This window comes from Pteronotus mesoamericanus, unplaced genomic scaffold, assembly GCF_021234165.1.
Source record: "Pteronotus mesoamericanus isolate MK-2021 breed Mesoamerican mustached bat unplaced genomic scaffold, CSHL_Meso_final contig_116, whole genome shotgun sequence".
Taxonomy (NCBI): Eukaryota; Metazoa; Chordata; class Mammalia; order Chiroptera; family Mormoopidae; genus Pteronotus; species Pteronotus mesoamericanus.
In genome coordinates, this window is record NW_026555027.1 from 6,423,843 (window position 1) to 6,438,719 (window position 14,877).

General features: G+C 42.0%; 1 protein-coding gene across 1 annotated transcript; it reads right to left on the reverse strand.

The window, feature by feature from the left end:
* Positions 1-320: 320 nt before the first annotated feature.
* Positions 321-6,463, reverse strand: HMGN1 (high mobility group nucleosome binding domain 1). Its single transcript, XM_054578444.1, has 6 exons — positions 6,275-6,463; positions 5,914-5,946; positions 5,795-5,824; positions 5,661-5,711; positions 2,792-2,920; positions 321-1,169 (listed from the first exon to the last, which is right to left on the reverse strand). The coding sequence occupies exons 1-6, from the start codon at positions 6,287-6,289 to the stop codon at positions 1,122-1,124; spliced, it is 306 nt and encodes a 101-aa protein (XP_054434419.1). The 5' UTR covers positions 6,290-6,463; the 3' UTR covers positions 321-1,121.
* Positions 6,464-14,877: the final 8,414 nt, after the last annotated feature.

Consider the following 14,877-nt stretch of genomic DNA (forward strand, 5'->3'; position numbering starts at 1 on the left):
TATTTTGCTTCAGGCAACACTGGACTATTTCATCATTATTAAACCAATTAGATCACACAAACATATTCAAAGTACAATGTAGATGTTCAAATATTACAGAAAAATCAGCCTTGGCTCATGTTCAGTGGGTTGAGGGCCAGCCAGCCTGCAAACTGAAAGGCCCCCAGTTGGGCGTGTGCTAGAGGCAACCAATTGATGTTTCTCTTTTTCCCTCCCTTCCGGCCCTCTAAAATAACATTATCTTTAAAAAGTACACTCTTTCCAATTTTAAGTAAACTTTGGAAGTATATGGAAATTGTTTTTAAATAAAATCTAAGACATTTTTCATAAGTGAGATTTTATTGGTTGTTTTGAGGATAAGTACACAGACATTTCAATTTGTACACAATTCTTAACATACGTACCAAAAATGTAAATTCATGTAGTTGTGATTCTTTTCTGAAGTTATTCCAGTGACTTTCCAGCTTAAAATTTGGGGACTAATTTTCTTAATAGAGTATCAAGTACCAATACCTGCAAATGTTGATACGCAGTTATGTCAAGTCCGACTAATTCACAATTTAATATCATATATACTACATAATTGAAATTTTCAATCTTTCACAGCACATTAACAAAGTTACTAGGAAAACTGGACTACCACAACATAGATGTTACAGAGTGCACAAAATTCTGACAGGGAGAGCCAAGATCAAGGAGTGGTTTTCTTTAGGAAACAACTCTACCAAAAACATGAGAATAGAAGTAATTTAAAATGTTCAAGACATAGTAAATGCACGACTGACTCCAAATTGCCATTTAGTATGCTTTGTATTATAGGATATAAAAACTACCCCCATCTATGGAATGTTAAGCTGACACCCAAGACAATCAAAGCCTCCCATATTCAATATCCCACTATTTTCTGGTTGTACCAAAAAATAAACAACCAGCAAATGATTTCACCTCTTAAAAAAAATCATTTACACTTAAAAAAATGGGATGAGGTGGAATTCCCTCCTTCTTAAAAATGTTTCTAGAGCTACTAAAAAACTTGCATTTACAAAATAGTTGATAAAAATATTCCTCTGGATTGTACAAGAAGGGAGACAGGGACCACTGATAAGACATGATATATGATATTAATCAGACTTGGCTTCTTTTTCTCCTGCTTCATCTGAGGCTGGACTCTGTAAATCAAAGAAAAAATGATTAAACATTTGGTTTCTGTGTCATTGCTATGATCTTTGAGAGCTTTAGCATTTCACACAAGTTTTACTTATATATATCACCACAGATGTTAAAAACAGTCAATCCTCATTGGTTGTAGATTCTGTATTTGTCAATTCACCTACTCACTAAAATTTATTTGTAACCCCAACATCAATATTCACGGCACTTCCACAGTTGTGCACAGACACAAACCACCAATAACTGGAGTCGTCCCACATGCACGTTCCCAGTGGAGGTCGTGCTGCCTCCTTGTTTCAGCTCTAACACTGTAAACAAGCATCTTTTCACACCCTATTTAGTGCCACACACTTCACATTTTCTGTGTGTTCTGCCGATGTTGTGATGTCTTATGGAGAAAATACATGTGGGATGGCTTCATTTAGGCACAAGTTACACTGCTGTTTCTTTTGTCCCCGAGTTCGATAGTAATGCATTAACAACATATATTTAAAAAAAACACACATAAAATAGGTTATATACTAGTCCAGTTGATGAAGTGTTGTGGTAAGTATTGCAGGAATCTAACCCTGTATTTCCCCCATTTGCAACTGTTCAGTACTCACAGCAAACATAATCACCATTAAATAACAAGAATCAACTGTAGTTTGATAATATATTAGGTTAGTAATGTCTTCTTATATCACATATATGACGTGTTGTCACAACTAGGAAATATAAATTGAGATTACAAATTTCATAATTCAGAAATAAGATTACATAAAATTTGATCTATAAACAGGAAAAGTTGAGAAAAATCCTCTCTTCCTCATAGTTTAAAAGAATACAGATCAAGAAAATAAAACCTTAATATCATATACCCTAGGTATTTGTTTGAGTTACTTTTTAATTGCTTGATCTAAGTTCTTACTCCTAGACAACTGACCCTTTGTAAGAAAAATAAACCAGTCCCAGCTGGTGTGGCTCAGTGGACCAAGCACAAGCCTGTTAACCAAAAGGCTGCCTGTTCGATTCCCAGTCAGGGCACATGCCTGGGTTGTGGGTCAGGTCCCCAGTAAGGGATGCATGAGAGGCAACCACACATTGCTGTTTCTCTCCCCCTTCCCCTGTCTAAAAATAAATAAATAACAAATTAAAAAAGAGAAAAGGAAAAATAAACCAAACATATTAGAAATAAAAATGTGTCAAAAGGGAATGTATTTTTTAAGTTAAAAGCAATATCCAGAATATAAAAACAAGTTTAGAAGTTCTATAAAAGGCAATTTGAGAAAAAAAGACTTAAAGTCCTGACCATGTGAAAGAAAAATGAGTGCCATACCAGTTAGTAAATTAAATCCTTTCTATATTAAAGGAACCCCATGTACAACATAGATGATGATACAGCTGTTACTGGCAAAATTTTGAATATATTAGAATTGCTTGTTCACTCGCTTAAAAAGAAACTACACATATGTTTTCAAGTATAATATAATTCATAAAAATAATCTGTCTATACACTTGGGGTTATTGTACAAAACTTTCAGTATTATAAAAAAATAAAGACTGTCTTATCAGCTCCATGAAAGCATACAATTTATTCTCTACTGTTTAGAGTCATAAACCAACACACAAACACTCCAACCTCCTCGTTTTTAGTCTCTCCGTTTTCCGCAGGTAGATCTTCCTTAGGTTCTTGGTTAGCCACTTCGGCCTGTTTTCCCTTTGCTCCCCTTTTCCCTTTCGTTTGTACTTTTTTGTCGGCAGATTTATCCTATGATAGAATAAGAATATATGTGAATCACCACCTTTACACTATTAATGTTTTCTGACTTGCTAAAGAGTTTCCACAAAAGTTGTAATATTAATGCTCTGTCACACGTCAGCCTGAGTTGCATGACATACTTTTTACACGAGCCACCTTCAGGGCCACCCCCAGTAATCAGGACAACCCATTCTAAGGAGAACTGTAACAGGACTTGCCTTTCAAGCCTCTTATTATGATGAAATCTAAAGCCCAAACACAACCTCTCCCGACACGTTCTCCATTACCCACTATTCCCCGAACTTCCACATGGCAGAACAAATGAGATGAAGGACAGCTGGAGGAATCTCTTCCCCCCAAGTAACTCCCAAACTTCTCTTAAGCATGAATAATAATCGAATTGTCAACGTCCACTTTCCTGACAAGACATTTACCCTCACAGTAAGCCCATTCACCTGAAAAAAGCACCATGTTGTAGGGTCAGGTTGACTATCATATAATGAGTAGCTAAAAGGATCAATTTTGAGTTTATCGTTATCATTTAGGTGTTTGAAGAATCTGAAAGCACACATATTAATTAGTATAATGATAAAATAGATTCAAAATTTAAGCCATTTTTAAAGCAATATAAAACAATATTTCTGGATACCATCCATCAATGGTGAAGAGGCTTAACAAACATTTAACATTTCCTGAAAATAAAGAAATTAAATTAAGTTAGGTCAGCAGTAAGTTGCATAAAGACCCCTATCAACACTGACCACTTGAGCTGGTCACAACTCAGCGGCCACAAAGGAAGGCGGGTAGAGCTCACAAATATCACTGCGGAGGAGGTAAAAATCCACGCAATGGCTTCTGTGCCAGTTGGGGCATTCCGTACATAAAGACAGCATGACTGCTGGTAATTCTATAGCTTCAGGATAAACACTAAACTATGTAAATAAACCTATTTGCAATAACACCACTACACACGTTGCTACCATGAAATATCACAAATACTTCTGTACTTAAGAAGTATTGTTTTGCAGTCTGATTTCTTTAGATTTCTCATTAATTTTACAACCACTACTGTAATAACGTAAAAATGTAAAACCTATAAATTCCAAATACAACATGCGGAATATCCTGGATTGAAATAATACCACCTTTAAAATTATCCAAGTCAGGAGCATATAGTGGGATACATATGCTTTGAAAACACCATGTGTAACCTACAGTATGGTAACCAATACTTAAAACCTTCAGCTTCTGTTTAAAGCTTTACATAGACCAATTATGAAAACAAATGGGATTATAAAAACAAAGGTGTATTACAGGAACTAAAGGGAAAAAGAGCCACCACCTTCCTTTTTCCCTTGGGAAAACTCAATCGACAGGTTTGCTCCATAAGGAACACTGACATTAAGGCTTACCTGTTGACCTCTGAGAGGAAGAAAAATATTTACTAAATTTTATGCCTTAAACTTTGAACTGTTTTCATTAAAATATCAGGACAAATCAAAATATAAAGAAAAATAAGCATAGTATCTCAGGCAATTGGTTTATTAAGGCAGCAAATAAAGGAAGATGCGTAATACTACACTGTTCCTGCCAACGTTTTCCAAAAAGATCCGCTGTTTTTTTTTTCAGCCTTCATCCAGTTGGTATACAGAGAATTTCTGCATTATCTTCTGGTGTGAGAAATTCTAAGCTGAACTCCTTTTTAAAAATAAAAAATCATAAAACAGAACTTTCCACTGAAGTTAAAATTCTTACACTTATCAGCTCTTTACAATATTTAAATGAAGAAACAAGAAAAAAAATGTGTCTGTGCAGTGCTAAGCTTCCACCTACACTTTCAGGAAAGGGACGATGGCAGTTACAGATTTTTTGAAAAGCCTGCAAATACCAAACTTTCACTTAAGTTCTCAGTGAACAGAAATTAACCACACTCTGAGTTTCCCCTGAAAAACATGGAGAGCTAAGCAGAGGGTGGTTTCACTGCTGTATCAAAAAACAAAGTTACCTATGATTTACATATATTCTGCCTTTCCAACTTAAGCTTTTAAATGTATATATCCCCAAGACCATCTTTCCAAAGACCTCCAATGTGAATAATGAAATCATAAATCTATTCCAGAGCAACAACTGTCATGATTAACAGTTGGTGGTTGGGGGGAAGGATTTAGCAAACTCCTTCACCTAACTGCAAATAAGTCATGTTTAGAATAGTTACGCTCTCAGGGAACACAGCTCTTGATCTACCCACACACGTGAGGTCTGATCTCCTACCTCGGTTTGTGAACTTTACAAGCAGAAACTTACACAGTCCCGTTCTCCCGGCCTCTGCCCCAGCTTAGCTGTTATTGTCCAAAGAGAAACAAGCGTGCAACCAGAAACAAGCACTGACCATTCATATACAACACAAAGAATGGGTTTCCTTTGTAAGCTCAAATGAGTATTCAATATTTGCAGTCATCTTGTCTCCTAACCACCGCAGCAGCATTAATGGGACGCTGTATTTCCCTAAGCCAGGACAGTTAGGTCTATGTTTTACCCAGACACCCCCCGCCCCCCGCCACTGGTAACTTATTAAAATGTAACACTAAGTAGAAAAGGTGAAATCCCGACATTTCAGGAAAATGACATCTAACTATCCGTTATTTTAAGTCATCTGAAGTCCAGATGTTAGTGCCGGGCCATAGCATTGCACGAAGGCCAAGTCACTGCAGCAAGACACCACGGGCCCTAAGGTGAGCTTGGAACCTACCTTTCCTGCCGCCTTTTTTGGCTTGGTTTCCACTTTCGCAGGAGCAGGTTTCTGAAAGGTAAAGGTAGCACTGAGTTTCTTCACCGGGTACGATCCCACCGGAAAGAAACTGGTCTAGGGCTCGCTTTACTTACAGCTGACAACCTCGCCGATCTCCTCTTGGGCTTTAGGAGAGAAAAGGAGAATGAGCGAGGAACGAAGGATGCGGCTCAAGCGGACCCCTCCCCCCAAGGCCTCGGAGCAGGGCGCTTACCTCCTCCTTCGCCGCCCCCTCGGCGGAGCTGACCTGTGGAAGGAAACACACCACGAGTGGGAGCTGCCCGCAAACAAAAGTGCCCCAGCGCCCCACGCGCCCGCCCGCCAGAACAATGCCCGGCCGCGTGACGTCAGGGGCTTCCCGCCGCCGCGTTCGAATCTCCCACCCGGATCTTCGCGCCGCCGAACGCTGCAGACCACCGCTCACGAGGCCGCGGGGCGCTCGCCCGCCGGCCGCAGGTCCCGGGGCGCCCCCTGGGCCCAGCACCGCCGTGGACGCGCCAGGCCTGGGCCTCGCGGAGCGCCGCAGCAGGCCTGGGCGGCGGAGGGGGCGTGTGCGGGCCGCGGTCCCCGCTCACCTTCCTCTTGGGCATCGTGGCGGCGGGGCGGGCGCGTGCCGGGTGCCTGAGGGCCGCGGCGCGCGGAGAACCTTTGCAAATCTGGGCTGTCTGGCCGCTACCACTTCTCCCGCCGCCCAAACTGCTCGGACCCGCGATGGGGGCGGTGGGAGAACCGGATGAAACCGGATTGGGAGCCCGCCTCCTCCTCCCCCCGCGTCCCCCGGCCGCTTGCTCCCCCTCCTCGCCGGCCGGGCCGCCCCCCTCCCATTCCCATTGGCTGCGGGGCCCACCCCGCCGCGGTCTGAGCCCTGAATAGGTGAGGCGGGCCGTCACTCGACCACTGCGCCCCGCCCCCGCTCTCAGCGCCCCCACTCCCGCCTGCCATCTCGCGGGGCCCCAGACCCAGGCGAGTGGGGCGGGGCCTCAGTGGCCGCTCTTGCCTCACGGTAGTTTGAAGTCGAGCCGCAAAGTGCGGTCTGCTTGCCGATTGGTGGGTGCTCGCCACGTGATCTCTGAGTGACCCCACCCACAACTCTCCTGGACACTTGGGAGCAGGCCAATTCTGCATGCCATAAGGATCGAATCCATTCCATACAGGGTGAATTACGATGGAACAGTAAAAGTTAGTCTCGTAGAGTGGAAAGGGAGAAACAATGGATTCAAGTACGAGCTCATTTCTCCCACCTCAGTCGGCAAGAAGGGAAATCTAGTGTCCCTAGCTTCGCAGGCCTGTGGGAAGCGGGTTGTAGTGCGCAGGCGCCGGAAGGGAGGTCGTGGGAAGGAACGCGGGAGCGGGCAACTCGGGAGACGCCACTGCGCAGGCGCAGGTCTTTGCGACGTCTCCAGACTCGAGGCTGGCGCTGGGCGTTGTGTCCCTGCTAGGTTGTTCGAAGTCCGCTCTTTTCGCGGTTGCTTCATTTTAATCATTCTTTCGGAGGCCAGAGGTGCACGTGGGTCGACTTTGGAACCTTGTTGGTTCCTGAGCCCTGGCCCCCACCGACCTCAGGACGTGTCCACTGGCAAACCCTGGGGCCGGCCAGTCCCGATTGTGCTGAAGTGAAAGCGGGCAGAACACCCACCCGGCTCCTGTCCGTTTTTAACCAGCTGCTCAGATAAGCACCTTTTTAAAGTCGAAAAAGGACTTCAGATTGGGGTCTAAGCTGGGAACCCCGGAATCAGTGAGACCGCACGTTACCCTGTTTATTTAATGAAGAAAAAAAATTACGTTTAAAAGGCTGAATTAAGTTGGGTTATTATAGAAAAATATTTTAATGGGAAAATTGGCAGCTGGAATTCTTGGAGAGGAAGAAACGTTAGACTACTTTGAATCCAAAAGATTGGAAATAGACCAAATGTCACCGCACCTTCCCAGAGCGGAATACTGAGCTACTGAAAGAAAAAAAAAAAAATGAGGCTCCTCTTTACCGAGGAAATGAATTTTAAAAACCACTATTCAGACTATATAACTCCTGATCGATAATTCCATTGCTTTCCCTTCTCGCTCAAGAAAGCCTGAAATCCTTAGAGTGGCAATTTAAGCCCTCTGTGACCTGGCCCGCTCCAATGATGGTCACCGCGGCTCACCCAGTTTCACCTCTGAACCTCAAACAGGCTGGGCACGCACCCCTTGTTCCGGGGCCTTGTCACCTGTTTACTCAGACCGCTACCGTTCGTTCGCTTCCTTGACCTCCTTTCCATCTTTGCACAAATGTCACCTTTTCAATGAGGCCTTTCCTGGCCTTCCCATTTAAAATTGCAACTCCTTAGCTCTGCTGACAGCCTTATTTTCTCTGTAACATCTATTGAATGTATAGTTATATTGAAGATAAAGTTATACATTCATTGCATATCTCAGGAAGAATACGCAAGAAAGTGGCACTAGTAGTTGCTTCTGGAGAGAACAATTGGGGGCAACAGGGTAATATAAAAATTTATCCTTTTTTCTCTTCTTTCCTATCTGCATTAAAAAAAAAAAGTCAGAGGGTGCCTGGCACAAATATGTGCTGAGTTCCTGCTCTGTGCCAGCCTTTATGATAGGCCCTGGGGTAGAAAGACTGCAGACAGGATACGTATCCAAAGGACTCAGGATGGTAGTTTAGTGGGGGAGAGAGAGCACACGAATTGGTCAGGTAAGGGAAAAGAGGAAGCCACAGGCAGGGGGACTGCACATTCCAAAGCAGGCAGACTTAGCAGATCCTGACAGCCGTCCTGGGCCTTCAGAGTGGTGGAGGTGCAGATAATGGAGAGTGGACGGTGAAGGTTAGCGGGAAGGGGCAGAAACAGTAGAACTGCAGCCTGCAGAAGGTGTTTAATACCAGGCTTAGGAGTTTGGTTATTAGCCAAGGAGTGGGAGACACTGCAAGGTCTTAATCAAGGGAATGACACTGCTGAGATCTGAGCTTAGCTCGGAAAGGTCTTTCTCCCTTGAGAACTCAAGATGCATTAGGCTAGGGGTGACAAATTCATGGCCTAGTTATTTGCTTTGGCCTAGATTTTCTTTTTTTAAGTTGCCAAAACAAGCACATGGAACAACTGGAACTCAGTGGGAAAACTGGCAGTGTCTTTTAAAGCTAAACACTCTATGACTCAGTAATTTCACCCCTGGAAGTATACCCAACAAAAGTGCTTACATCGGTTCACCAGAAGACATAAAGTAAGATATTCATAGATGAACTACTTTTATAGGCCCAAACCGGGAGCAGCCTAAATGTCCATCAACAGGAGAGTGGATGAATAAATGGGTGACTATCAGCAATGAGAAAGAGCCATCCGCCACTACACACAACAGCGTGTGTGCATTTCACAAGCACAGTGTTGAGAGGAAGATGCCAGACTCCAAAAGTTACAAACTGTGTGATTCCATTTATGTAATACACAAAGGGAGGCAAACCAAATCTTGTCTGTTAGAAGTCAGGATAGTGGTTCCCGGTTGGGGTGGGTGAGGAGCTAGTTAGTGACTGGCAGAAAGGAATGGAGGACTTTAGGGAGCTGATCATGTTCCACTTCTTGATCTGGTTGCAGTGCTGTGTTTACTTTGTGAATATTAATTGACCTGTGTGTGTATATATATACATTTTGGGGTATACAAGCATATCATCGATAAAGTTTTAAAAGGTTTTTTTAAAGAATATGTCAAAATCAGAGGATTTCACATACAAATTTGACTCTTCAACTTCTGGCCTCCTTTGTGTGTGCATGCACTTGACCCATCACTTTTAGGAGGCATCCTTTTTCCAGTTCGCTAAGGTTTCGGTCCTGCTGAATCTCCTGCAGGGCCTCCAAAGGCATTTCAGTTTGTGATGCCCATGTGTAAGTGCTGTGCCATACGGTGTCTCACGGAGCTCTCTTGTCTGTGTCATGTGGATGGAAGGTAAACGAGGCGAGGTGTGTGACAAGTTTGTGAGCAAAGATATGAGGGGTCGTGATGGTCAGAACACTTGAATGCCTACTGGTCACCACCCTATTTTATATCCAAGTTGCTACAAAAGGATGAGACGTCAGGGATGCAGGTGACAGAAAAGATACAGGCCTGATGCAGGAGCTGTCCTGATCACTGTGCTGAATGAGTTGGCCAGAAACCATAGGGCACAAAGAAAGAGCTCAAAAGTGACCAACAGATGGAGAATTCACCATGCTGCATGTGTTTCTAACCGGCCTGCAAATTTTATGGATACCTGACCATAGAAGTAATTGTTATTAGATAAGATCATTGGAATTATTATTACAAGCTTTCCTTTCCAGCAGTTCATAGTCCTGGTTGTTATTTTAGAAAGAACATTAACCCTGGCTGGTGTGGCTCAGTGGACTGAGTGTCAGCCTGCGAACAGAAAGGCCGCTGGTTCAGTTCCCCATCAGGGCACATGCCTGGGTTGCGGGGCCATGTCCCCAGTTTGGGGTGTACAAGAGGCAACCCATTGATTTTTCTTTCCCCCTCTTTCTCCCTCCCTTCCCTGCCTTCTAAAAAGAATTAAATAAAATCTTAAAAACAGGAAAAACATTAAACCAGCTAGAAATTGGTCGTATTATTCATTCCTGCTCATGAGTGCCTGGCTTTCCAAATATGGAAAGGAAATGTCTTAGTCTGTTAGGGCTGCTATAACAAAAATACCATAAATTGATTTATAAACAACAGATGTTTACTTCTCACAGTTCTATAGGCTGGGAAGTCTAAGCTCAAGGCACTGGCAGATTTGAGTCTGCTGAGAGCCCACTTCCTGGTTTATAGAAGGCTATTTTTTGCTGTATCCTCATGTGGAGGGAGGGGAAAGGCAGCTCTTTGGGGTGTCTTTTATAAGGATACTAATCTCATTCATGAGGACCCCACCCCATGACCTAATCACCCAAAGGCCTACCTCCAAAGAGCACCATAATGATAGGTTTCAGCTTTCGAATTTTGGGGGAACACAGGCTTTCAGTCTAGAGTAGAAACACTCCCTGCATCTCTTGCAGATCACTCAGCTTCTGTGGCCTGGGAGGAAAATCATTTTCTTAAATGGGCAGCCATCTCATGACATTTGAGACTTCAGCAAAAACATTCTACTTTGTTGTTAAGGGACATTTGTTCTCTTCAAAATCACATGAAAGAGTTTAAAGTTTCCTTGGCTTGTGTGAGCTCTAAAAGCAGAGACAATGCTATAGATGAGTTCAGCTGACATGGTTTGAGGCATGGCCCATCCATAAAGAGATGGGAGGGAACCATCTCAAATTTGGTTAGATGTTGCCACATAGCTGTGGTTTGGAGTGTTGGCCAGAATGGAGTGTTGGCAGAAAAAAAAAGTGTCACTTTTACATTTTCAAATTAAGAAAAAATTTCTTTCTGAATCCTTTCTCAAAAGCATTGTAATTGATGTAGAATTCACTTTAGTGCTATTTTTTCAAGGACAAATGAGAAAAAAGGGAATAGAACATGACATTTTATTATAGTTAAGTGATATAAAATATTATTCCCATCTAAATGACTTCTCATTTTCCTTTTTGTTCAGAAAAACCAGATACAGCTTAGAAAAACAGATAGGTCTTACATATTTTTTCTTGCTTATTGAACCTGTGTATGATCCAGTTTTGTTTTGTGACTTCTGGTATTGATTGTCACATGGTTTTGCATCATCTTCCTGTTGCTAGTATTGATCATATTTCATGTTGTAAAATGCCCTTTGCTTTTTTCAGTCATGCTAGCCTACACAATCAGCTCAATCTAACACTCTGTGAAATACCATAAATTTAGGTTTGATCTATAAATAATTTTCTCATCATCAAAATGTACCTGTCCTGTTGGGTGGGCCAGTAAAGTTCTTGCCATCAAGAGGCCTAAGTGAAGTGAGTGATCTCAGACTTGTATATTAGTCTGTTTCACTTGTGTGCTTGTCTTGTCTAACCTCATTGTTTTGGTGAACTTGATGTAAAACTTACCATGTAACACTAGTGAGTTCACAGTGTATGGGAGGCAGTGGGATCAGAAGGCTGCATTTTTCCTTTTGGAAACTTCTAACACAGATCCATTAATCTGTCTAGTTTATTTTTCCATGGGCATGAAATGAAAGGAATGAAGTATATTAAATCCTTTGCTAATCCTCACATGCTCAACCCCCACCTTAGCTCAGGCCCCTCTGTGTTTGATAGCATCTCATACCACATTTTTGAAAAAAGTTTTAAGTGGTGCATATACCATCATTATTTCATGCATAACACTCTTTTATTTTACATTATTTACTAACAATTGACTGAGCACCCATAAACCCATCATCTGACCTTGGAACTAGGGCACAGACAGTTACCTAGATAAACCAATATGTCTTTTAAGTACTTTTTTAAAAAAAGATTTTATTTGAGAGGGGAAGGGAGGGAGAAAGAGAGGGAAAGAAACATCAATGTGTGACACATGGATCAGTTGCCTTTCACTCTCCCCCAACTGGGGACCTCTAACCCCCAACAGGGCACCGGGTCCACAACCCAGGAATGTGCCCTGACTGGGAATCAATCTGGCGACCTTCTGGTTCAAAGGCCGGCGCTCAATCCACTGAGTCATACCAGCCAGAGCTCAAAGAACATTTTTAAGAGAATGAAAAGCCACAGACTGGGTGAAAATATTTGCACTAGCCACAGACTGGGTGAAAATATTTGCAAAGCACGTAACAGATAAAGGACTTGTATCCAGAATCAACTCAAAACTCTATCCAGTTCTGAGGCTAACTCAGTAAAAAGAGGGCAAAAGATTGAACAGATATTTCATCAAGGAAGACATAAGAATGGCATATAAACACATGAAAACCTGCTCAATATCAGTAGTCAATATCAGTAGTCATTAGGGAAATACAGATACGGCAAAGAAGTCTAATGAGTTACCACTACATATCTGTTGGGGCGACAGAAATGGAAGAAACTTACATTAGATAAGATATGGAAGAACTGGATTCAAACCCTGTTAAAATGTAAAATGGTAGACAACTTTGGAAAATAGACCAGCATTTTCTTAAAAAGTTTTCGTTTATTTTTATTTTTAGGGGAAATGTGTCTTCGAAATGATCAGTTGATGAAGGACAAAGACTATGGAAATGTTCCAGATTAAAGGAGGCCAAAAAGACATGTCAGTTAAATGCAACACCTGACCCTGGGCTGGATCTTGTACTGGAGGGGAAAATGCTACAAAGACATTACTCAGTCAACTGACAAAACTGGGACACAAATGGCAGCTGGATAAAAGTATCGAATCACTGTTAACTTTACTGAGGTTGACAAATGTGCTATGATTATACAAGAGGATATTCTTAGTGATATCCTGAAAGAGAGGGAGAGAAAACATGACAAAGCAAATGGGGTAAAATGTTAAAGTAGATGAATCTAAATAAAGAGTATTAGGTGTTCTTGACACCATTTTTATTTTTTTGCCACTTCTCTATGTGTTTGAAATTATTTTTTAAAAAAGCTAATGAAAGGTAAATTTCTGGCCCTAGCTGGTGTGGCTCTGTTGCTTGGGCATCGTCCCTCAAAGTGAAAGGTCGTTGATTCTATTCTGGGTCAGGGCACATGCCTGGGCTGCGGTTTTGGTCCCTGGTTGGGGTGCGAGAGGCAACCGATCATGCTTCTCTCACGCATTGGTGTTTCTATCCCTACCTCTCTCCCTCCCTTCCCTCTCTCTAAAAATAAAATAAAATAAAATCTTAGAGGTAAATTTCTGGGCATAGTACAAAGCTTGTGAAAATTTGAGGTTTAAATGAAGTCAGCTGCACTCACAACAATAAGGTTAATTTTTAAACTACTGAATTTTGCATATCCAGAAGGCTTAGCATAACAGGGATTAAAATAAAAATACCTTAAAGGTTATTTGGTTCTAGCAATTAAAATGAGGTAAAATTTACATAACATGCAATTAACTATTTTAAGGGTACATACAATCTGGGGGCATTTAGTATATTCACAATATTGTTCAACAACTATCTAGCAATATTAACAGTGCTGCCTTTAAGTATAATTTAACATTTGCATTTAAAAATTTTGCATAATTTTTAACAAGTTAAAAAGCAGAGCAAAATAGCTCAAATTACTTTTTATTTTTCTTTCTGATTAGCTCCTCACACATACACACATACAGTACACACGTGTGTTCACACAAAAGGAATGCTTGAATATTCAGCTATGCTAGAAGGCGATTTTCCAAGAGATCTTCACATTTCATTCAGCGTTAGCTACCCTGGATCCTGAAACAGGCTGCCAACATGTGGGACAATTCCAGGGCTCTGACAGCTAATGAGCAATATGATGGCTATAAATTTTGCACATTTGAGGTAGCTGCCTGAGCTTATTTTGTTCTATTCACCAAAACAAACACTGCAGATTTTACTTAATTCACTCAGAAAGATGGTAAGTCTGCTCTTTGACTCAGCACTGTATGTGCTCCTCCTCCTCCTCCTTTTTCATTTGGTAATACAAGTGAGCAAAACAAAGAATAGGTAAATTCAGTTCCCACTAAATTGTATCTTCTTGTTGTCCATCCTCTTTTCACAGTTTTGGGAATAATTGAGGCCATCTTGTTTCACCTAGTAGTTCAATGCTGCCTTTGGGTGTGCCTGTGTTGAGAAGAATCCACTTTGTGTTGGCTGCCCTCAGTAACTGACTGTAAGTCTCTCAGTTCTCTTTCTTTTTTTACATCCCCACCAGATGACATTTTTTCATTGCTTTTAGAGAGAGGGAGAGAAACATAAATTGGTTGCCTCCAGTATCCACCCAGATCGGGGATCATGTGCCGAGACCCAGGATGGAATCCACAACCTAGGTATGTGCCCTGACCAGGACTTGAATCCTCAACCCTTTGGTGACAGGACGATGCTCCAACCGACTGAGCCACATAGGCCAGGGGAAGTCACTCAGTCCTGAGCACATCTCTGGTTACTAGATCTAGACTGAGTCCTACTGAGATATCTTGCCTTTCATATTTTCTTTTCACATGTTAGCAGAAAAATTCAGCCTTCCATTGTGAGTGTTCTTTTTGAGAGCTGCCCAAATAAAGCAATAGAGAGAGCTGTGTTATTGACATTGGGTTGCTCCTGAAGACCAGATCCTCTCCCATCACCGCACAGTCAAGGACATTTTTGTGGTGGTTTTTGGGGGGTTTTTTTTGGGGGGGA

Excerpts from the sequence above, each read along its gene's own strand:
- HMGN1 (XM_054578444.1), bottom strand. Across the intron at positions 5,712-5,794 it reads GATCGGCGAGGTTGTCAGCT|AAACCTGCTCCTGCGAAAGT; the intron begins GTAAGTAAAGCG and ends TTTACCTTTCAG. Across the intron at positions 2,921-5,660 it reads CAAAAAAGGCGGCAGGAAAG|GATAAATCTGCCGACAAAAA; the intron begins GTAGGTTCCAAG and ends ATTCTATCATAG.